The following is a 25,222-nucleotide window of genomic DNA, read 5'->3' on the forward strand; positions in this document are numbered from 1 at the left end:
GACCTCAGACCAATTGTGTTTTTCTAAATCCAACTTAAAGGCAGGCATGGAGCGTTGTGTTCTTAGTCTTGTTTCTGATGTGTAGGTTATTGTTGGTTTTATTTTGATTTTTTAAAATCAAAATAGTCCGAAAAGATGATCACTTATATCATTAATAAGAAGTCCACGTTCTATTTTATGGTCAATTTTATTTATAAATATATTATCTATTAGTGTATCTATATCAATTGTTATTCTGCTAGGTTTCATAATTACAGGGAATAGATTATTACTATACATTGTATTTATAAAATCTGTTGTTTTCTGTAATCCAGTCTGTTACCTATCCTTCCATTTTCCATACTTCTGGTCCTTATTATGATCACAGGTGAGCTACCTTTGGGCAGGAGGTGGTGATACACCATGCTAGCCACTCGTCCGAAATGCTGGGGTGGTCACAATAGGGTTGTTGTTGTTGTTGCCAGACATGTCTGGTGAATGACAGTCTCACATATCAACTTGTGGTTTGCCTGCATACTGGCAAAACGGCACAATAGTGGCCACAAATCAGATCTTCTGGGGGGAGATTTTTAGGACATTAACCAAAGTGATGGTGTAATCCTCCTCCTTTTGTAGATGACATTTCTAGTTTTATAAAGATGGCTTAATTCAAACCAGTGGTCCTCTCTGTACAGTACAGTACAGAATTTTGGCATTGTTGTGCTCGATTGAAGGACACTTTTTTGTTTATTCATTTATTTATGCAAATCAACTGTTGACACAGGGCCAGAAGATGCTGCTCCTCTATGCTGTGCCATGTGTTTGTGTAGGGGTTCTGGTCTCTCCAATTTAGAGGTAATTGCACTACTCACTACACTACACTGCAGACACAGCACTGCTGAGTTTGCCTCTTAGGATTTTGTAACTGCTTGGGACAACTGAGACAGACACACTACACACTCGCACCCTTCGACAGGAACGCACAACCAAGGGGCACAAGGGCGAAAGCGCAAGCACTGGGACCCAGCCCACACGTAGCAGACAGCAACGCGCTGAAGTGTGAAACCCGGAAGTTGGAAGTTCTGCCTCCTCTGTGGCATATACACCATTAGTATTAGGCTAGTAGTTTTTCAATGGACTATATGTCACAGAGGAGGCGGGACTTCTGGATTTTCACCCATCAACTTTGTTTCCGTTACCAGTTTGCGACGTGTGGGCCGCGTGCCAGTACTTGCGCTTCCGCCTTTGTGCCCCTCGGTTGCGCGTTCCCGTCGACAGGTGCGAGGCTGCGAGTGTGTAGTGTGTCTCAGTGTCCGAAGCATTTCAGATAGCCGTGACGTGCTCCCGCTCATCGGTTGGGGGATGCAGGGGTGGGCGTGCAAGTGTTGGAACGCGGCCAGCAGTGGCCGGAAACGGCGCTGATGTGTAAAACCCAGAAGTCGGAAGTCCGTGGCATTTTCCCTATTTGACAAGTGAACGATTTAAAAAAAATAAAAATAATAATTATTAAATAACGTGTAATGTGTAGTAAAGTACCATTCACAAACAGTTTGATCTTCCTTCTGCTGTATGGCCGTAGTTATACCAAAATAAATAATTTAAAATAAACCCCAAAATCTCATCTATTATTAAAGATTAAAACAATATACTTTTTTCCCTTTTATTATGGTTAGTTTTATAAAAGTAAAATGTAGTTTCAGCTAGTTATATTTTTAAGCACTCTCGTTTTTATTAATATTATTATTTTTATTTATTTTTTTATTCTTCATGTTTAGGTTTAGTTGCTAATTAGCCGTTAAAATATTTGTGTTAACTAGTAGTTTTTTTAGTACAATCCACTTTATCATCATTGCTGCAGTGTACACCAACAAATTACAACTAGCAGACCTCTTACAAAACACATTCTCTTTTACCTTGCAAATTTTTATTTTATTTTGTTATACTGTATTCCCAATTCCCAGCGGAAGCAGCCGTGCGGAAACGGAACGTAGTTGTGTTGGTGTCTACCTCTAACCACTCCGGAAGGAAACCATTGCCTGAGCAGAGTGGCTGTTTGCTGTCATTCGTCCGAGGGAAGCCTGCCGGTGCGCTCGTGGCATCAGCGGAGTGGAGCAGCAGCAAGTGCTGTCCATATGTAAATGAACCACTGCAACCCAATGTGTGCGGGTGCGCGCGCGTATTTGTCACCTGAGGATCTTCATGGATAAAGTGACTGTCTCTTCGAGGTCTACGGCGTGATTAAATTCAAGATTAGTGCGGGGCGAGATTTAAAACGAGCCTCCGATTCTCGCGCTAACGCGGTGAGTGATCAGCGAGTTTCATTTATTGGTCTGATTTTCCTGTGCTGGCTAAGAGGTCCGATGTAGTCATTTGTAAAATATTCGTTTTACAGTGAATACAGTTGTGCATATCCGTTTGACACAATAGCTTGAAATAAGTACTGCATACAAACTGACTCGACTGTCCATATGGTCGCCTTTGAATGAATGTCATGACGGATGGGAAGAGGAAGTAGCCAATGTGATGTATCAAACTTCCCCACACGAGGCTTTAAAGAGCCTGTGAGGATTCGAGCTACACTCGTCCAGCAGCCTGATCAACATTTTCGCTTGTCCCACGATGAGCTGCTCATGCCTCCAGGCTCACTTATTTAAACGGATGTGGAGCTCCAAGCTGCCTCCCACACTTGATTATTTTTTACTAGTTTTACACCACTGGGGGTAGAGCAGGAGCAGAGAGGTATCGCATCTGCTGATTGTGGATGCTTGTTTTCATATCACAGGGACTTCAAAAAAGAAAAGAAAACAAGTGTAGCTTCTTTCATTGATTTTTTTCATTATGATGACTATTTTAATAATAAAAATGTGATTCTCCAATTCCACTTAGAGGACATTTAACCTAAGCCTCTGCACCACAGGACATTGTCATCGCCAGGCAAGACTTGAGCACACTCCACTGGCCTTGGAGCAAAACACACTAAGTTAAAGCAGCAGCAGCTGAAACAAAATCCAACCAGGTGAGAAAATAGATGATGTATATATGTAAAATACCATATTTTTCAAATGTAATTGAACATGTGTTCCTTGCAGAACTGGTCGAAATGATCACATCACGCATTTGCACTTGGATTTTGATCTGTGCTCGGGCTGCTTAACTCAAAAACCTGTGTGGCTTTTTTTAGTTGTTGATTTCAGTGTACCCTGCCCTGAGTCGTCACATTATCGTGGTAAAGGTGAATACAGCTGCCGTTGTAAATGATAGAATCTCAAATATTTGTTTCAGGTAATTGTTTCACTAAGCTTTATTAGCAAAACCTACTACTACGGGTGTTTTGACTGCCTTAAATGGCGCCCTTGGTGATAACAATCTTGGCAATTACCATCTGTCGTACAGCTACGTCGTCCTTCTGCCCGAGTCGTGCAGGATTCTCAAATAATGCAGCCAGCTGCTGTACATTTAGAAGGAGGCGCAGGTCCCCTTCTTCCTGGCAATTAGATGGTAATGTTCAAGCGCTCAAGCACCACTTTGGGATTTTTAGCACTCAGTCTCAGAAAGCTGAAGGCAAGAGCCAAAAGATGAATTCAATTTGCATTCACCAGGTAATACATATGCAGTTAGCTTCAGTCCAGAACTTTAAAGTATATCGCTGGCATCAGGCCGAAACCTACCATGTCATAATTTGGTAAATGATATATTTTTTCCACATATGCATGTATTGATCAGTCCACATTTGTGGGAGTTATTTTTTTCTAAATTTTGACTAATATGAAGTAATGAAATTAAAAGGACTTACTGTCCTTTAACAATGCAATGTTAATAGTTGAACACAGTTTTCTGAAAAGTGATGTTTTTTGGAGATATGAGAATGTTTGATTTATTTCTTTATACTGATTGGTGTCTTAACATTTTAAAATGTCAACTCCAGTCAAATGTTAAAAGCGCAATACACTACTTAAAGTCAGGGCAGGCAGGAGAGGCAAAGCCTCCCTGTCACCGCCGCTGCAAAAAAATTAAATAAAACTAAGAATGATTACATTCTCCAATTTAGTTATCTGGTCCATTTGGATTCTTTTTCAATCCAATAAAATAGCTGAATTTGCACATTTCTTCAAATACATGAGTGAGAAGGGAACAGTGACATTCATAACTATATAAATATAACGGTAAGACCAAATGCTTTCTATTAAAAAAGAGAGAGAGAGAGAAAGATCAGCAAAAATATAAAAAAAAGACAATATACAATACTGTATAAATTCTAATAATCAGAAATAACAAAAATGAATGGAACATTAAGCCTTAATATTTTATTTCAGTGCTGTTCAAACATGAAACAGACTGCTAAACTAACTGTTTGTTAAATGAAGTGGCTCAGTTATAAGCCTGAATTTTCAGATGAATAAATACATTTTCATAGAAATCTTACAGTATACATGTACAAGTTTACTGGTTAGTATTTTCTAAATTTGAGTTTAAAAAATCACAATAATCAATTTATAGATTTGTATCGGGATTAATCTGTATCGAATCGTGACCTATGAATCGTGATACGAATTGAATCGCCAGGTACTAGGCAATTCACACCCCTTATATATATATATATATATATATATATATATATCTATATATATATATATATATATATATACTTCTCTGCTATCTTACACTTGCACTGTACTATTTGCACTTGGTATTTCCACTCTTTCTCAGCAAAGAAATGTTCCCTTAATCCTCTTGTCAAAGTGTACTCAACCTAGTCACCTCCATCCAACCTTCTCATAGCACATTCATTGATTGTGCCCTTGCTAAATTATTCATGTGTAATGTGAATTATTATCCGGCCTCTTCCTCTTTCTGGTCTTGTTTTCTTTAGCCTTCATAAAATCTTGATTTGATGAGGCTCACTTTTTAGTTATTTATCTTCTTGCCCTCCCTTCCAAAATGGCTCAGAGGGAGGGAAAGTAACAGCCGAACATCAAAATCGAGTGCTGTGGATGGCGCAACAATCGGACTGGAGGAGAAAGGAGGGAGGGCAGTAGGAGGGAAAGAGGATGCTACTCTACTTCAAAATGTTTTCTGGGGAGTTTGCAAGTGGCAGACATCAAATGTTTCTATTCCGTGGAACATTAGTAGCCCGCCTTGTTAAGCTGACTACCCTCCGGTGTTCCATATTGAACATTTTCCCAATGCATGTCTCCGCCTTCTCATAAGTCCATAAGTACCAAAGTATTAGCATCATGCTATTTTCTACGCTGATGAACACAATTCAGGCAGATTTTGGAGATGGTCGTCCACCAAATGTGATCACAGTTCAGATTGTTTTTCAGCATTTGGATGGAATCAATGTTCTGCTTTGGCATCTCTGCGCAGGTGATTGGCGTCCTGCCGCCTCCTACTGACCATGTGGAGTTTATTTGTGACGGCCCTGGCGTTCGCCTCCACTGCCACCCTCAGCTCGGGAGACACTGACTCACACAGGCCGAGACACGACTCGAACCTGCAGATCTGTATCCTTCTGCTGCGGCTATGTGCACGTGTGCCTGTTTTGGAAGTCTTAAATGTTATGTAAAAGGCTGGTAAAGTAGAAACACTGATTTAACGCTGACCAATTATGACTGAAACTTCTTTAATTAGTAGAGCAGCACCTAAAATGTTCATAATCTGGACTCTTGCAAGCCTCTGGCCAATAGTTTTCAGACAGGATTTGGGTTTGAATTTCCTACCCTCTGTCTGTGGATGTGATGTCACGTGTGCATTGTGTATGTGAAGAAGGGACACAATGCAGTTTCATTTTTCAGCCACAGGTGGCAGTAGTGATTTGAAATTCAATTTCTTGCTTTCAGTAGATTTAAGTAAAAAAAAAAAAAAAAGTTCTGACTTTTAAAGTAAAATGATTTTAATTTTTAAAATTTGATTTTTAGTATATTGTTACAAAAAAAAGTACAGACTTTGAAAGTTACAATGTTTTTTTTTTCAGTGAATTTAATACAATACTCTATGGAAGCGTATTGCATTCAGTTGGAGGGGGGAACTCTAGTTTTCTGACTTTTTTGGGGGGGGGGGGTATTTAAAAAAAATCATTTCTGTTTTTTTGAATATTTATTTTCTGTTTTACAGATTTTTTTTTTACTGTCATAAAAAAAAATCAAAAAAAACGGGGGGCAAATTATTTAGGAAAAATAGGGGAAATTATTATTTTTAAAAAACAGATTTTTTTTTTTTATCTGGAACAAGTCACTTGGAGCTCAGAGGTAAAAAAATAATAATAATAATTACTCCAAAAAACAGAAGCTGGTGCTTTGTTTGTCTAAATATTTTTTTTCTGTTTCTCTGAGTAATTGTTCCTCCTGTTTTTCTGAATATATTTTTTCCTGTTTCTCAAAATATTTTATTCAGACAGAAAAAAATATTCAGAAAAACTGAAAATAACAAATAATTACACAAAAAAACGAAGCCCCCCCCCCCCAAATAAAAAATAAATAAGACTGGAGTTTTTTTTTTTTTTAACTCTTTCACTGCCAGATGTTTTCAGAAACGGGTTGTCCCCACTGCCAGCCGATTTAAGCATTTTGAGTGATCTTTCAAGGTCCACAGAAAATGTTGTGTTTGGACTATGGAAACACACATACTACCAAATGAAAGATTGGACTCTCAGCTTTCATCAGAAAAAAAGTTTGTTTCTACCTTATTCCGATCTTCAGTAATCAACAATAGAAAATGGTTACTTTCACCGAAATTCTCTCTTTTGAAACAAAAAACGGAGAAAAAGAGCTTTTTGTGAAACGATGTTATTTCATGCACTCTAGTGAATTGTACACTTCTTTTTGTCCATGAATGATGCCACAAACACCTAAATAGTGCTTTACTTCTGTAAAACGCTTTCACCAACAATGAAAAAGTGTTTTTTGATTGCAAAATACGTTTATTTCCATTCAACAGTGTAACAATTTGACAAAACAATTTCGCAAACTATTTACAAATGTGTGCAACTGTGGTACTACTTACAATTATGTGGCTGTTTCAAATACAGTTTTTCCTTTTGTAACGCTCTCCTGCGTGCAAGGAGACGCCAGGACTCGCACAACAGTTTACTTTCACTTTCGCATTGGTCCGTTTTGCGTGCAAACGTTACACTTTCTTGACGGCCTTTTTTTCCGGGGAATAAAAAGCAAGTAGCAGACTGTACACACTTCCTCCGATGAATATGCATTGGACTCGGGGCACTCTCCGTCGTCCGATCGAACGTCCGCCTGTGCGTGCTCGGTTGCGCTCCGCGTTACGACACCATCATAGCCGCCGCGTCAGCGGTTCCAATTTCCCCGTCAAGCTCGGATTCACCTTCATCATCATCGAGGATGATCATCGTCGTCATCAATGTACTATTTTAGCGTTGGTCGATGCCTTTCGTCTTGTAAGTGTAGAGCTGCTTGCAAACGCTCGCCATTGCCCGTTCCCTCCTCCATCTAGCTCCATCTAACGTCTTCTACTGCCGCGTCAATGCTTCTCAACCACGGAGTCACCACCCTCATCTTCATCATCGATGATGATGATCATCGTCGTCAACAATGTGCTCTTTCAGCGATGCTTTTGGTCTTTGAAAAAAACGTCTCGGGCGTGAGCTCCTCGCGACCGGCCGCCATTTTTCCTTTGTCTTCCATTCTCATCTCCTGCTCGACGCTCTAGCTCCGCCTCTACTGACGCCCACCCGATCTTGTCAAAAGAGAGTCATCGCTGCCCTCTAGGGGCCAAAAATAGTCATTAGGCACAACAGACAGACTGGAAACTTTCACCAGACATGCGGAAGGGTTTCCTCTACCCGTTTCAAAAAAAAAAAAAAAAATCATTGGATGACGTCTTTTGACGTCATTGGCAGTGAACCGTAGGTTTTTACTTGACGTCTTTAAACGTCAGTGGCAGTGAAAGAGTTAAGTGAATGCAAACACTTCTATAATGCTCTTCATACAAGTCTTAAGAGGAAGAAAACGAATACTTAAGTAAAGTACAAATACATGAAAAATCTAGCTAAGTACAGTAACAAAGTCATAACTTGCATAGATTAAACCACTGGTGTTTTTCCTTCTTCCTGACCTCCTCTCACCAGATAAGCGTATGTTTGAGACAAAGAGAAAAGATCAGCTCAACGCGCTCAAGAATCTGGTTGAACTGAATGACATTAACCAGCAATATAAGATAATAGACATCATGCTCAAAGGCCTCTTCAAGGTAACGTGTGACATCTACAGAAAGTTGCATTCATCTGTTTCTAGGGAAAGTACCCACAGACATTCTTCAACTTTAGTCTTGAACCTTGAAAAACATTGCAGATTATTGAAATATATACCGTGTTTTTTTTATTGAATTAATTATTAGTTGACCACGAGATGGCGCTAATATTACACGTTGTCAGTTTAAGTTATAAATTTGAGTGTGAATGATTGTTGTTGTTTTTTCTTTATTCAAGGAATTGTGATGTGATTGTGTGAATAGTGGTGAACATTTTTGGGCTGAGTCCATCTTTTGCAGCAGGTTCTGCGGGACGGCAGGCAGTCTTTAGGCAGGTTGGGACAGATGAAGTGTGGAAAATGCGCGTTTGCACCTTCAGTCCGCTGGCAGAACAGTTCCTCAGTATGCGCCCCCAGATATTGTCAGGTCCTGCATCTTAGTATTGTTCTCCTCACATCTGCTGGGTGTCAGATGAGAGGCGTGTCATGCACTGCCATTGGCGACCAGTCCCATGGTGTACCGCACTTTATTGTCTGATGTCTGCTGGGATAAGCGCCAGGAAAAAAGGTAGAAAATGGATCGATGGATATTGCAGGGCCTTATCGATTCTTACCTTGTATTTCATTATACACTTTGGGCTAATTGTTTTCTTCCATGCTTGGCTGTAACAAATATGCAGTTCTTTGACACTGAAATTAAATCCATTTACAATTTTGCACATCACTGTACACTGCCACAGTATGTTCCTTATGGTTTCTTTCTTGGATAGTACATTGTCATCATAGCAAACTGGCTGTAGTTCTTTTTAATGACGTGACAGCTCCTATGCATCCGTCACAATAACCAAATCAAACAAGCACTTGGACATGCAGCTTCTTGTACTTGACAAACTAATAACGACTGCAAACCTCCTTGTACAGACTGAGACTGAGGACAGCAGAGAATCAAAGGCTCCTATTCCACCAATTATATTCCTCACCAGGTTTTCAAGCTTTTGTTAGAATATTAATTCCTCCCTCCCCTCTCACAGTGGCTGTGGGCTATGCTGTATTGTCAGCCTGCATTTCCCATGAGGGCGGATATCCTGGCGACTTTGCGTCTCCCAAGGACTCGTCACCCTCTAGCTCAAATGCATCGTCAGCAGATTTTTGCCACTTTGTACAATCACCTGCCACAGACGCATGGATACAACTGCACAATCTGATGACATAATCTAAGGAATTGTCCAGTGATTGATTGTCTGTGCCTGTCACTTCTGCTCATATCTCCAGTGTGCACTATTTTAGATGGCCCAGATGAACGCATCTTCCACTCAGCACAATTGTCCGAGCAGACATGTCAGAAAGCTACATTAGCTCCCAAAAAGCTGCTCTTCCGAGCGCCATTGATGTCGCCCGCTGTACACGTGATGCTAACCGACCTGAACGCGCGTGTAGTTGTACAACCATCGCTCTTGAGTTAAGAAAATGAAATTAAAACGCTACCATGCTGTCCTGGCTCAAAGCTTAAAAATAAAAATAAAATAAAGACCACGGCCAAACTCTGAGGCGGATTCGCAGGCTGACACAGCACGAACGTAACCTGGGCTGTGTCCGAATGTGCACCCTACTCCCTATATAGTGCCCTACTGAGGGGTCACGTCATTTGTAGTGGCGTCCGAATGTCCAGGGAGCGAAAATGTAGGGCACTCAAAATTACCCTCAATGCACTCAAAGTAGTGAACATCGATGCTACGGGTTGATATAGACCACAATGCATTGCGAGAATGAAAAAAAAACATGGCGCAAGCGCGGGAATAAAAGTGATGCATTAAATATATACTCCAGAAATAATTAATGTGTTTTAGTTTAAAATATTTACAGTTACGGTGGTCACGTGATATGCGACGAGGAGAAAGTAGTGAGCTGACTGACTGTCCGAATCGCCAAACAGATTGAGGGCACTACATGTTAGGCCACTATATAGTGCGTGGCTATGTAGTGAACGAGGGGTTAAGGGATAAGTGTGGACGTTCGGACACAACCCTGGACTGCTCATGCAAGCGAGAAGTGAAGCCGGTGCCGGCCATCTTGTGTTGCCACACCTATACAATACTGTATATTGAATGGGGTAGATGCCACGGACTTTCGACTTCAAGGTTTCACACATCAGCGTCATTCCCAACACTCGCACCCCCACCCCTGCGTCTCAACTCTATGAATTGCTTCGGACATCTGAGACAGACACACTACACCCATCAATGGGAACGCGTAACCGAGGGGCGCAAGCGCAAGAACTGGGACGTGGCCCACGCGTCGCAAACAGGGAACGGAAACAAAGCTGACGTGTGAAAACCAGCAATTCGGAAGTTCCGCCGCCTCCGTGGCATATACCCCATAAATACTTTTCCCGCTTACTACTTTTAACGTAATTTTCTTCCTCTATGGTGAAAATACCACTGTGTGACATCCGGTTGTACCAATAAGTATAAGTAAGTGTGGGTGAAGCTCTAAATTCAAATGTCATCAGTTAGAATGTGAATATAAATCTTCTCTCATGAGATATTTTTCCAAGTGCTACTCAAAGATTGGTCTGCATAATCATGTTGTCAGAAACATCAATAATGAAATGAAAGCAAAGCACACAAGAAAAAACAATCGCTGTGAAATGTAAATCTAACTTCTGCAAGTCACGATACTGAGATAATATACAGTCCACTCGCTGAATGGTTGACTTGATGCAAACAATGAAGTTCGTTCTTTGCTAGGTTCTCATTATCCCATACAGGGATCCTGGTGTAAAACAAACACTGATAAGTGTTTTCAGTGGAAATAAATATTAGAATGTGTCAGTAACAACCTAATTACTGAGCATGAGTGGCTAGAATTGGTCCCAAGCGCAATTAAGTCCTGTATTTTGCCCGAAATAATATATATGTAGTGGAATTAGGGGAGTACCAGCACTTTGTTTGTTTCATTTAAAACACTGCTTCCGATTAAAGGGACATTTGAGCATACGTAAGTTCCGGTTCCATTTACTTTCATCAAAATTTGTGTGTTTTCCACTCGATTCCTGCGCGATTTACCTCCCCTTTAATGGGGTACATAAGGCGTGTATCATTCAAGTCCTTTACAACATTGCACTATTATAACACGAGAGGGTGCTGTTGCTCAAGTTATAGCCATGCTGCACATGACTGGATAGATGTCTGCTGTTGACGGCGATCCACCGATGTCGAGTCTACTCATGTGACGTAAAAACACGACACTACATTGCTCGTTGTACGCTGCTACTTAAGTGTCTTCACGTTTTTAAGTTTTTTCCGCCTCTCCCATTCATGACTGTGTTTTTATTGTACATGTTCTTTAAAAAAGAGCGGTTTGCCAAAAGTCAACTGATTATTGAGCCGTTTAGTTTACAAGTGTAGTTATACTACATACTTGTTGATAATTAATATTAATCCGCATAGTTAATAAATAATCCATCCAGAATTATTACTACTTTATTAAAGTTTGTGAGAAAGCGAACCGTGTGTAAATCTGTCTAGTTCGAAGCGAGATAACAGAGTTTACATTTGTTCAGATCACTCTCTTTCGCTCACAGTCAATACAACAGACCAAACTGCCTGCCTGTGACAAGATGGCCGACCCGTGCGGTCAGTGGATTCTGCGTCATAAGACATTTAGTTTTTATAAATATCTATGCTCAAGCCTATGTCTCAACAGTAACCGGAAACAGAGTACGCGCATGATAGTTTCTGCTGGAAGTCCCGCCTTCTCGTATTACCTCAGTAGCTTAAATTCAAATTCAGTGGTTATAAAAAGTGTTATATTAATATCATGTTGTTGCTCAGGTTCTGGAAGACTCCAGAGAAGTCCTGGTCTCAGCCAACATGCAGCCCGACGACCCATTCCCTCTGGACGATAAAATCAAAGAAGGTCTGACTCTCTTTTTTATTTTGACCTTTCACCTTTCAAACACTCCCTTCAGTCCTAATCAACCTAACTGGTTTGATTCGAACGACTTTGAATGTCTGTCTGCCCTTCTTTCCTCCTCCATCAGAGTGAGCGGCTGCCAACAGCCAAGATGTCACCATCCTGTTTGATTTATGCAGGCCATTACCGTGTTTTTGTCTTATTGCACAAAAGTCTGCATTTCACACCCTTTCATCTATCACTTTCCTCTGAGCATGTTGTGCTTATTTCTTCTGATTAACCTTCTTTGCAATTACTCTCCCATGCAGCGTATTCCCACATTGTGGAAAACACAGCATTTTTTGGCGATGTGGCGTTGCGATTCCCACGCATTGTCCACCACTACTTTGACCGCAACACTGACTGGGGTGGACTGCTGCGCTGGGGGCTTCATTTTTGCAACCAAACCGGAGTTTTCACAGGAGGAGCCCACCAACATGTCCTCACGCTGGTAAAGATGACCAAATTTAAGTAATATGTTTTTAAGTGATGATTTGTTAAAAATTTGACACCTTTATGTAGAGGAGGGTTTTCTAAACTTCTTCACCTAAAGAGGCAAATACGAAATTTGAGTCTTTGCTGGGAGCCGAACAAAAAGTATAGTTAATAACTATTCTAATTGAACTACGAAATTTATTGGCCTATTCATGGATCAAACGTCTGTTGTGAAATTTGCTGTTGGGCAAATCATAAAAAAAAATACTTGAGGTCAAATTAAGTTTATCTGTGAAGGTCGTTAGTGGATTTTGTGCCATTCTGAGATTTCACCTGAAAAACAAATATATTTTGTGAGAAGTGTATACTATTCATAAACTACTACACACAAAGATGATACAAATTGATCAATCTTTAACAATCGATAACCCAATAAAAATGGACCCACCACGGCCCCATTTGAGTCCCAGGGAAACTTGAAAGATACAAACTCTCAGGCCACAACATTAGGGAGGGGAGAGTGGGTGTAAGTAGTGCCCATTTTTACTTAAAGTGTCTTTTACGCAAGGGGATTACAGGAATGCCTCCAACTGAAATATGTTCATATAGTTTAGGATGCTGTGCATCCCTGGGAGCAATCAATTTGGCTCTTCAATAAACTGAGAAATCTAACTTTTGAAGAAAATAAGTGGTTTTGTGGCACAAGTTGCCCCCAGTGCGGGATAGCTTGTGCCATTAGTCAGAATTCAGTGGGGCAAATTGTGCCATTGATAACTGAAGTTTAAAAAAAACAAGACATTTTAATCTCACATGATAATGCTATATAAAAGGAAGACAAATTCAATACAAAACTTTAATTTGCAGGTTTTTTCTTCTTTCATTCTTTTTCTTTACCGGTTCAGCTTTTTTTTTATCTTCTCTCTCTTTGTGAACTCCATCTTAGGTGTGTCAGTCACTATTCTTGCTTTCACTTTTTTTTTTTTTTTTTACAACTCTCTACTTTTTTTATGTGGATTTTGGCAAGGGAAAAATAACCTCTGAAGACACATAACCCAAGGGAGCAGAACAACCAGATATGTCACTTGTTGAGTGCTCGGGAGGGGTAATCCTGAGCCTAATTATTTTCTTATCCCTCTATTTTTTTTTTTTATGGCCATCCTGCAGATTTTTGCCTCCTTTCCAGCCAGACGTATGGTCTTCCCCTCTTTCACTGCTCCTTAATTGAAACCCGGTCTGTCTTCCTTTTGTATCGGGTGGAATGATGAATTTTGGTCAAAAGTTAACTCATTCACTGCCATTGACGGCTATAGACGTCAAAAATTCATTTGAACTATTTCTATTAGTTTAACTTTTTTTTTTTTTTGTTAACAAGAGTATGAAAACCTAGAAAAAAATATTTTTTGTACATTTAGAACAGCTATAAAATGTGTGATTAATCGTGAGTTAACTAGGGAAGTCATGCGGTTAATTACGATTACAAATTGTAATCGCCTGATGCCCTTAATTTTTTTTTTATATTTTATTTTATTTTTTTTATTTTTTTATTTTTTTCTCAGGAGTATCAACAATACTGAGCTCTCCTGAGAAATATTTTATTTTTTAAAAACATATATATATATATATATATATATATATATAATTATTATTATATTTTTTTTTAAGAAAAGATTATTAAAACATTAGGGGTGTCAGGCGATTACAATTTTTATAAGAAAAGATTATTAAAAATTAGGGGTTTCAGGCGAATACAATTTTAATTGTAATTAATCCCATTACTTCACTAGTTAACTCACGATTAATTACAAATTTAATACCTGTTCTACTACAATAAAAACAAATCTAGGTTTTCATACTCTTGTTAACAAAAGTGGGGAAAAAAATGTTAAACTAATAGAAATAGTTCAAATGAATTTTTGACGTCTATAGCCGTCAATGGCAGTGAATGAGTTAAGAATGGCACATACTTTTAGTGATCAAATGTAGGAATACAGTTTACAACAACAATAAAATGCAATAAAGTAATATAAGAGTAAATAATCCTAATTTAGGGGAAGTTGTGCCTTAAGACTTATTTTGTTGAATTATATACTTGTCACACTGGCTTGACTTGGGCACAGGCAGTGTGGGTTTAATTCTTACTGAGTGAAGGTGCAAATGTGAGATTGAAACTTTCTGTCTGTCTCTATATGTGGTCTATAATTGACTCTGCCTTTTGCCCAAAGTCGCCTGAGATGGGCTTCAGCCTCCAGCGAGGATGCGACCCTGAACAGGCGAAGCGCTAGATAGAGAAAATGGTTGGCTGAATACTCTGAACTGAGAGCACTAATGGGACATTAGCCAAGGAACCCATTAAACTTAGCAGTATTTGAATAATTATAAAGGTGTGCAATTTGGTGTTGATCCGAATTAAGAATGTTTGACCTTCCTCGATTCTAAATCTTTTTCAAGGATGGAATTTTTGACACGGCACTTGAATAGAAGCTCATTGAACTGTGCAAGGGTACCTAATGTTGTGACCAGTAAGTGTGAGTAGTTGGTGTCTCTTACAACTGAGGTTACAGAGAAAAAGCCAAACTATATTTCCTCAAATTGCGTACTTTAGATACAAGACGGGTTTTTTCCAACTCAAACCGGCTAGCATGTTTTGCATTAGCTTGTGAAAGTGAAAGGAAGTATTGTCGGTTTCTGCAAATAGTGGCCGTCGGTCCCCCTATACTGTGTAGCAGGTTCGTTTTTGTTCTTTCAATGCTCCTAACCTCTTTGTCCCATCTCTACATTTAGTTTGAATAATCCTGGTGTAAAGTAGAGCAACTGTATACAAACCATAATGTCAGCATATCATTTTGTTAATTATACTTTCACTTGTATGTTTGTGCTTCTCCCTTTGCCAAGATGTCGCAGGAACTGGGAATAACAGAGAAATCTCCAGACTTCATCAACCCTTACCGGACAGAAAGAGATGATGTAAGTCAAATGTCAATATAAGACCCCAAACAATTACTTCAACTCTAATCAATTCTATTTCCAATCATGTCCAAGGATACAACACAAACGCGTATACGTACGACTACAGTATGCTTTCTCTGGTTCACACACCTGACATTCATTACCCAGCGCTTCAATTTAATTACCTCCTGGGGCACATGCGCCACCAGGTGGCTGAATTAAGGCACAACACTCCAACAAGAAAAAATAATAATATAAATAGAGCCCCAACAGCAAAGCAAAACCATATTTTAGTATTGTTTATATATATATATATATATATTCTTTTTTTTTCCTTTTTTTTCCCGAGGCTTCTTGGGTTAGCCGTAGCTGCTAAATCTATATTAATCCTACGCAAGATTATTTATTTTGCTATTTCTTTGTTTGTTTGGTTTTTAAATGTCACTACAGGATTGCCAATCACATAATTTGGTCGAGAAATATTTGGTCTGTAGTCGGGGATTCATGGTTTTGAATTTACATGCGACCACCATACTTTTTTAGAGTCTGCCTTCGCAAAGATAATAATGTTGAGTTTCCTGATCAGAAATAACAGCTTTTTTTATGCCAAGTGCCTCCACTTTCAAGGGCTCACAAATATTTGGACAAAGTGACGCAACTTAAACTGAACGCAAAAGATCCTCTCATATTACTGATGTACACAGTATGTATTGTACTTTACGTCTGTTTTTCTTGGCCACAGGTGCTTCACACTGCGGAGGCCTTCCAGAAGCTCCTGAGGGAGGAAGAGAAGAGGAGGAGGAAGGAGGAGAAGAGGAAAGAAATCCGAAAAGGCCCTCGCATCTCTCGCTCCCGTAGCGAACTATAGCAGCACACCTCAACAAGGCTTATCGGAGAGAGAGAAAGAAGGAAGGAAGGAAGAAAGAGAAAGGATGTAGGTTTCCCCATGTAGACTCTGATGATAGAGTGGGAAACAAAAGCTATCATCACTTTGTCATCACGAAAGACGTGCATTGTGGAAGATACAGTAAATGGAACATCTACATGATATATTTAAAAAAAAAAAAAGTGGATTTTTTTTTTTCTTTAATGGGGTGCGTTTCTGAATTGCTGTACTCTTTACACTGATTTATCATTAGAAGATAAAGTGTTGTGTTAGAGGAAAGAATTCTGAAGTTTTTACTATTGTTTTTAAACCTTTACATTGATAAGATTTCAATATGTGTGTTTTAGGAATTAGTTTCATGTATGTAATTTACTTCAAAACCATTCACCAAACTGGTGTTTTGTCTAGATTTACTGTCTATGCTTCAGGTTTCCAAATAGAAATGGGAGGCTTGTCTTGTACGTCAATAAGGAAGTGGCAATTATACTTTTCGTTTTGCAAGAAGTCAACAGCTGTACTTTGCTCATGCGCTGTCTCTGACTGTGCAGTTGTTTGTACAGTATTGGGTTATGGTTTTATTGTCACACAATTCTGACTGTTAAAATGTGCACACCAGCCACAGCATTACTTGCATTTGCACCATCGAACCAGTTCCTATATGTAGTGTGAGAGACTTTGTAAATATATTTACAGTTTTTCCACCATTATGGAAGGTAATCACAATGTTCTAAACACTTTTGTGATACAGTGCAAATCTGAATCTACTTTGTACTGTAGCTTTCTTGCAGTTACAGTGCCAATGTAAACAGCATTCAGCTCCTGCATTAGATTTGGATCTCATTGTGTAAATGCTGAATTTCTAATGTTGTGCCCGATGATATCCAGTGGAAGCACATTGCTGCTGCAAAATGAATAAGCCATTTTGCTATGAAATGTAATTAAAATGTGAAGGATGCGTGCAAAGACTGCCATTTGTGGGCGTGTATGTGTCTGTCGGTGTATGATGTAGGCGTCCTTGGACAGGATGTCGAGGTGGGACACGCAAAAGAAAAGAAACGTTGCGGACCACGCAGGCAACGTCATTGACAACACAAACGACCTGCTTGCATCTGAATATCGACCTAACGAGTGTAAGGTATTTCAAAATGTTGACCTTTATTTTAATAGCACGTTGTAGCAAATTAGCACATCGAAAGCTGATGCTAGTTACCGTAGTAGGTCCCATTTCTCGGAAGTTTCGCTTTCAGTTTAGAACTGTAATCACAGCAAGAAGAGTTTACAAGTCATGTTGATTTGTGTACAGTAGACTTAAGTCACAGGGGTCTTCTGTTTATGAGTTTGACGACATGTTTATTTTAGGTTACTGACTGCGTAGTACGAGGAGCAAAAATAGTAACGGCAAGTTTTTCCAACCTTTAGCTTCATTTCGTATATACGCCCGTCTACGTGTTTTTATTTTTTTACAATAATGATAGTTTTGCTAATGCTTTAAAACTGTCAGTGTTCATAAAAACGTTCTAAGCCATGGATCTCCGGCACCATCTGGCGTCTAATTTAATTTACAAGAAACCACCCACCCTATGCCCAAATGCATTTGACAAAAATATGACAGCCTTTCATTTTTTAAGTAATGTCATTGTTAAATAATGTACAAAATAAAATAGACTGTAAGTATATTCAAAGTATAATCAACTGATGACAAAAAACGGAGTGTGAATGATGACATTTTAAGTCCAGCCCCGTTTACAATCCAACTGGTCAGTTTTGTAACTGAACGAGGTCAATAATCGACAGTTCGTGAACTGAATCAGTATCTCTGCCTGATGGACGTTTTTGTGAATGCACTCATTCAGGCATCTGTGAACACTTGAATGACAGCTCATTTTTGTTCAAGTGGGCCAGCCAGGTTTCGGGGGAGTTTCAGGAAAAGAACTCGGCTAAACACACGCTAAATAACCTCAATATGGGGGGGGGATAAAGACGTTATTTGTCGACCCAACCCACACAGCCACCCGCAGCTGCATGTGTATAGGGTCACATGGCTGGCCTGCGAAAAGCAAAACAAATGTCATTTTTATGTTTTTAAAAATAAGATGCACAAAAATAGCTTTGATTTTAATGTGTATGTATTCCAAGCCTTTGATTTAACATTTTTGCATTTAAAATGTACACCGTTTTAATTCCTGTTTATTGTGTGAACTTTACAGTAAACTTCGACCGGGTGCGACAAAGCAACAGCAAGCCACTCTTTGCCTCCTATTCGGTGAAATGTGTAAGCACCAGAGGTTTTGTTTCCTTTAAGTGATGGTATACAAAAGTCCCCCATTTTGTGACCATTCCATAGTGTTTTAATATGTTTAAGTGTGAATATGTTTCAAGCATTTGGAGGGTTAAAACCCGTTTTTAAATATATGGTCTCAGTACATTGTACTGCTACACTGAATGATGTGACTGAAAAGTGAAAGTGTGACTGAAATTACCGCATGCTAGCATCTACAATAAGCAGGTTGAGTCACTATAATAACGAGTTTCAACACATTTTCTGCAGCTTTCCCATCACTGAGTGGAGAACAGCACGAGCCAGTCATGGAGGAGGTCTTGGGGGTCACAGAGTTTCAAGACCTCAGGCTGGTTGTTATCGGCAATACCGGAGCTGGCAAGAGTGCATCTGCGAACAAAATCTTGCGCCGAAGACAGTTCCTGTCAAAGCCGGGTGCCAACTCAGTGACCCGCAAATGCCAGTATGGGAGCACTGACTTTGTGGAGGATGACGACCCGAAGAGAATGAGGAGCGTTACGGTGGTTGACATGCCAGGCTTCGGGGACACGCGCCTCAGTAAGGAGGAGATTCATACAGAAATTGCTAAATGTCTGTCTGTCTCCGCTCCTGGGCCGCATGCTTTTCTCTTGGTGGTGCCGATCGGACGTTACACAGATAACGAGGACCAGGCTGTCATCAATCTGGCCAACATATTTGGAGATGATGCTGTCAAACACCACACAGTGGTTGTTTTTACCAGGGGGGATGATCTTGAGGACATGGAGTTTGAGGAATACCTGAAAGATTCTCCTCCTGGGCTTCAAGATCTCATTGACAAATGTGGGGGCAGGTACCAAGTGTTTGACAATAAAAACGGCAGTAATGTGGCACAGGTTAAAGAACTCATAATGAAGGTGGACAAGATGGTGAAGCAGAGCAAAACAGGGTTTTATACCAATGCTATGTTTGAAGAGGCTGAGGCAGCCATTAGAGAAGAGCAGAGAAGGATGGAAATGGAATTGGAAACTGACAAAAAAGAAAAGAAACACAATTCACAATGGCCCAGGAAGAGGAAGTTGCAAAGAGAAGAGAAGAAAAGAAAGCGTAGGGAAAGCAGCCGAGACTCAAAGAAAACAAGGGAGGAGGCTTTCTTTTCGCCAAAGGTGCTGGAGAGGTTGAAGTGCATGGTGGCTGCTGGCCTTGTCGGCCTGGCGGTCGGCGTCGCCTTTGGCATCGCCGTCCCATTGGCAGCGGCCAGCTCGGCTTCTCTCGTGGGGAAGGTCGTGGGCTTGGCTGCAGTTAAGCTTACCGGAGCGTCTGCCGTGGGTGTCGGGAACGCCGTGGGCGCGGTGGTTGCGGCAGCCTCTGGAAAGACCGCGCTGGCTGTCGGAGCAGCTGCTGGGGGGCTGGTTGGCGGTGCCATCGGAGTCGTTAACGGTTCAGAGGCACAGAGTGTGAAGGAAGGAGCTTGTGATACTTTTGAGCAGGTTAGGGATATCGGACTTTTTGCCAGTGAGGCTGCCGTAGTCGTGGGGGCTGCCTTGGGGGCAGGGGCGGCCGTGAGTGCTGCTCTTGTGCCGCAAGGTGCGAACGGTGCATCTGTAGCGGTAATGGCGGCGCAAAACGCCCCAGCCTCAGTTGGAGCTTTAGCTGCAGAAACACCTGCTATATCTAGTGCTGCGGGAGCGGCAAAAGTAGTTGAAGATGCCGTGAAACTTGCTCCTGCCACCGAAGGACGATCTACCATAGATGCAATAAGTGCGGTTGGGAAGGCTGTAGCAGCCGTAGCCTCAACTGGTGGGCTCGTACTGAAAGTGGTCAAATGTAAATCCAAAGACTCCGAGAAGACTTCTTATAAGTTCTCCTGGAATAAATGAACACGGACAGTGTACCTCTGATTATCTCCAAAATATTGTCCAAAAATTACGCAAGTGATGCAGATAAAAATTATATGAAGTCTGCACATTTGTTTAAGCATATGTATACGCAAAGGGGCTTTTACTTTTGACCTATAGTGTCAGATAGGTTTGAATTTTCTTCCCTAATCGTTTTAAGACGACATTTTATATTTTCCTGTGTTGTCTTTTGGGATAAAGTTTTAAAATTGCCTTGATTTTTATAAAACATTTAAGTGTTATGAATGTGATAATACTTTTCAGAGACAGTTAAGCTTTACAGATGTTTCTGTAATCAAATGATTTGAATCACCTGTTGTGTGATTAGTCATGAACCTGACGGTTTTGGATCAAGGCCATAAAATGTGATTGGTCTGGTTAAATTAAAAGCCGTTTCCCATTAGGGGTTGAACCGACTCATTGACGAGTCGACTATAGTAATCCACATCATCGATTAATCGACTTGGCTCAACTTTTATCACATGTGCTTTGACTACGAGAAAATCTCAAGTCGTTTGACCCCTACTTTACATAAGTCATCATACAAGATGTTTATTAATTTTTTTTTACTATAGGTGATTCTTATCACTTGAAAAATCTTGCCATATTATTTCGTGTTGCTGCCTTTTCATTACTTTATTTTTTTTGTATTAGATTGAGAAGAAACTTATGCAAATTTAAATGATACAAATTGTTTCATTTGTAAAATAACTGAACATGATGTTAAATGAGATGTTTGATGAATTGTTTGTTTTTGTTTTTTAGGTTATATTTCCTACATACTGTACTGATTATAAACAAATTGCCTCCTTTTTGTGATGAATCATGTCTGTCAAATGATAAATAAATGTAAATTTCACAACATCTCATCCTCTGGTTTGTCTGTCTTATTGCAATTAATCTAAATTGTGGAAGTACTTTTGTTTGTGTTTTTTAAATAAATATATAAGCATCATTAGACAATAGAATCATTGTTTGTTATAGCCTTAAAGGGGAAATTAACACAAAAATATTCTTTCCAATAATATGTAATGTGTGCCTTCACTAGTCACAAATGGCATTCTGATCAATTTTGTGTTTGTATAATATTAAGTTAAGCAGCAAAAAAAACACACACACACACCAATGTTTAACCATTTCCAGGGGCGGCCATTTTGGCACTTGCTGTTGACTGAAAATGGCATCACAGTTGCTCAGGGCTCAGGTAACAACCAATCAAGGCTCACCTTCAGACAACAGGTGAGCCATGATTTGTATATAAAAAGACTTCTCAAGCTTTAAAATATCGCAGAGCACCGTTGGAACAATCCTATTGAAATGGAGAGCGTATCAAAACACTGCAAGCCATGGAGGTCCCTCTAAACTTTCAGCCCAGACAAGGATCAGATATTGTTCAGAGGTGTAAGCAACCAACAGGCTCATGATCACTCCGGGCGAATTGCAGAGATCCACAGCTGAGGTGAGGGAATCGTTCCATAATAACTATTAGTTGCACACTGCACAAATCTGCCCGTTGTGGAAGAGACACAAGAAGAAAGTTCTCAAGGAAAACCATAAAAAGTCACCTAGGAGACAAAACACGTTGAAGAAGGTGCTCTGGTCAGATGAGACTAACATTTAAAAAAAAAAGCAAAAAGTTCAACCTGCTGAATGCAGACAATTCAATTTTGTATTGCTACTGCCATGTGTGGCTGAAAAAAATAAGTTTAACACATCTTAGGAGTGAAATTAATGACAAGTAAGGGATTGTCAATTATTCTTTCACATTCGTTTTACAGTAATAGACTTTAACTTTCGTTTCACAAGAAACCAGTAGGCATGCTTTAGCCACACCTTTCCTGTGCAGTTTTTCTGTGTAGTCTTTCTTCATCATTTTCGATTCATATAATTCTGTTAAAATGCGCACACCAGCCACATTATTTGCATTTGCACCATCAAACACGATCCTACGTACTGTGAGAGGCTAGACCGAGCCTGTCTTTTGCAAATATATCTACGTTTTTCACACATTATCTAAATGAGGTCATCAAAACGTTAGAAACACTTATGTGATAGCCTTCAGTAGAGATCTGAATCACTGCACTTGAACGTACTGTACCTTTCTTACAGTTACGGTGCCAATGTCATTAACATTCAACTCATCTATTGGATTTGGATCTCATTAGAATGTGCAAGTGTTGTATTTCTATTGTCTCGCCCGACGATTTGCAGCGGGAGCACATTGCTCCTGCAGAATGAACAAGCCATTGTGCTATGAAATGTAATGTAAAGACTAAACTTTAAACTTGGGTGTGTGTAAGTGCTTGGCAATGCATTGTAGGTGTGCCTGCTTGGACATATAAGTGGGCCACAACAAAACGACAGGCAAATGACCTGGTTGCACTATACTACGTCGACCTACCCAAGACCAAGGTAAAGTATTTTAAAACCATTTGAAACTATTTGTCTTCATTCAAATAGCTCGCAGTGGTTTTGGATGCGCTCATGCTAGTTGGTAGGTCTCAAGTTGTAAGTAGTTTTGATTTCTGTCTCGGACTGTAATTCTGGCAAGACTTTGCATGTAAAATTGATTTGTACAATTGATTAGAGTTACGGGGGTCTTACCATAGGTTTATGAGACATGAAGTCGCCTTTGATTTATCTACAAGGCAGGTTGAAGAAGAAAAAAAATGATGTCTGCTTTTTCTAGAAGTGTCTTCAACTACAGCCATTAAAACTCCCATATTATGCTACCTCTCCGCATATTAAAATAGTTCTCAAATGTGTCAAAGACGTGTGACCTGCATTATTAGAAATTTACTTTGGCTCTAATATTTTTGCTGTCCTTTAATCAGCAAAAAAACGGAAAAAAAAAACTGTGCACTTTTATGTAAATAGCTGCACCAGGCCACACTTTGGCCGCACCCTTGTTTATCAAACAGTACGTTAAACGAATGCGTCTATAATCACGAGTGCTCCAGGAATGCTCACCCGGTTGAAACTTTTGTTGACTTTTACACAAGCTTTTTTTCATGTATTTCCAGCGCATGTTCTAGTTTGTGTTTCCTCTTAACTTTAACGGTAAGAGTATTCCTGCACAATTTGCAAACAATTGTATTTTTGCATCACACCTGACCTCTTGTAACCAAACAACCTCCACAAGACAAATGTAGCTCTCACTTAAGACACACACACACACAGATTTGACAAGCTGTCCTAAGCCGGCCCATGGAAGATAGTTTGAGTCATATTATAATGACCTCACTACGATAACATCCAAAGCATAAGCAGCTTCAGCTCAGCCATTGTTTCCCAAATCATTTGTTGTGTAGCCATCGTAGCAAGTGTGGGAATCTCTCTTTTTTTGCGTGTGTGTGGCGGCCGTGGTTCAGGGTGTAGAGACGGTCGTTCAGTGACCAGAAGGTTGGCTGTTCGATCCCCGCTCTACCCAAGTCATGTATCATTTTGTCCTCGGGCAAGGCACTTCACACACATTGCCTCAAGTATTACTAAGTGTATTGTCCAAAACCTGTATGACACTTACAAGTCACAGAACGAGTTTTGGAGGGTATGTGCGCATGCGTCGGTCAAGGAATAGAGATTACTGTCTAAGGAAGTTGGATCGATGTATGTGAAGGTGGTTAATAAAGCCTTCTGTGAGACCAAAGGCTGTCATTAATGATCAGAACATAAAAAGCAGTCTTTACAATACTGTACAGAGAGAGTTGATTCTTTGAACAGGCAGTGTTGTGATGTTTTAGCTGTGCGTTTATTGATGTAATTGTGTTTTTTAACGCTTAGCGTACGAAGCAAAATGTGAAGTGTGCCCTTAACTCTTTGACTGCCAGACGTTTTCAGAAAAGGGATGCCGTGGGTGCCAGCCGATTTTAAGCATTTTGACTGATCTTTCAAGGTCCATAGAAAATTATGTGTTTGGACTATGGAAACACACATACTGCCAAAACAAGATTGGACTCTCATCTTCCATCAGAAAAAAAAAGTTTGTTTCTACCTTATTCCGTTTTTGAGTAATCAACAATAGAAAATGGTTAGTTTCACCTGTTTTGAATAAAACGTCTTTTAACGTCTTTGGCACTCCTCCATAGGATTTTACGAAACGTTATTTAACGTTTTTGGCAGTCAAAGAGTTAGAAAATATGTGAACGTGCAACACAATGATTGGGATGTTCATCTACAGGCTGTTGGCTATGGAATCAACTTTGCGATTGACCCAGTTAGCAGTAATTGCTATTGAAAACAGGTACTTTGTGACAGTGGTGTAGTCCAGCGTATACGCAGGCTAACGACTTATACCCACTTCTTTTTCAGTCCGTTTTGCGTCAACCCACTTCTAAATCCTCAATTTTGCGTCTACCTACTTCTGAATCCTCCTGGATGCGCAGTTTTTGCGCGCCATTCAGCCATGACCCACCCTCCGCTGCCTCTAACTGGCTAGCCAACACTCGCTTTAAAAGGCATGAGGACTGATGCGCCAATCAGAGAATGAGTAGGGCGGGTCATGCCGAAGACTTTATTGCTAAGCCTGGGTGTCAATGCCAAGCCAGTTGATTGACAGGTAATTCCGTCTCCTGCGCGATGATAGTAAATGTGAGCAAGGCAGAAATAAATAAACGTCGTTTCAGTGAGTGACGGCATGCAGGCTATCCGA

At 40.0% G+C, this 25,222-nt stretch overlaps 2 protein-coding genes across 3 annotated transcripts; both read left to right on the top strand.

Moving 5' to 3' along the window:
• Positions 1-1,997: 1,997 nt before the first annotated feature.
• On the top strand, positions 1,998-17,385 carry ccdc134 (coiled-coil domain containing 134). Its single transcript, XM_077557296.1, has 8 exons — positions 1,998-2,279; positions 2,897-2,995; positions 5,347-5,483; positions 8,078-8,199; positions 12,032-12,116; positions 12,422-12,603; positions 15,480-15,551; positions 16,276-17,385. Exons 3-8 carry the CDS (start codon positions 5,378-5,380, stop codon positions 16,399-16,401), a joined length of 693 nt encoding a protein of 230 aa, XP_077413422.1. The 5' UTR covers positions 1,998-2,279; positions 2,897-2,995; positions 5,347-5,377; the 3' UTR covers positions 16,402-17,385.
• A 19-nt stretch (positions 17,386-17,404) lies between these two features.
• LOC144043547 (uncharacterized) lies at positions 17,405-21,443 on the top strand. 2 transcript variants are annotated; one of them, XM_077557294.1, is made up of 3 exons: positions 17,405-17,549; positions 18,627-18,691; positions 18,968-21,443. In XM_077557294.1, exons 2-3 carry the CDS (start codon positions 18,688-18,690, stop codon positions 20,554-20,556), a joined length of 1,593 nt encoding a protein of 530 aa, XP_077413420.1. In that variant the 5' UTR covers positions 17,405-17,549; positions 18,627-18,687; the 3' UTR covers positions 20,557-21,443. The 2 variants fall into 2 exon arrangements, with proteins under 2 accessions (XP_077413420.1, XP_077413421.1); XM_077557295.1 differs by having other exon boundaries at positions 17,424-17,554.
• The last annotated feature ends 3,779 nt before the right edge of the window (positions 21,444-25,222 follow it).

Source organism: Vanacampus margaritifer, chromosome 2, assembly GCF_051991255.1.
Source record: "Vanacampus margaritifer isolate UIUO_Vmar chromosome 2, RoL_Vmar_1.0, whole genome shotgun sequence".
Taxonomy (NCBI): domain Eukaryota; kingdom Metazoa; phylum Chordata; class Actinopteri; order Syngnathiformes; family Syngnathidae; genus Vanacampus; species Vanacampus margaritifer.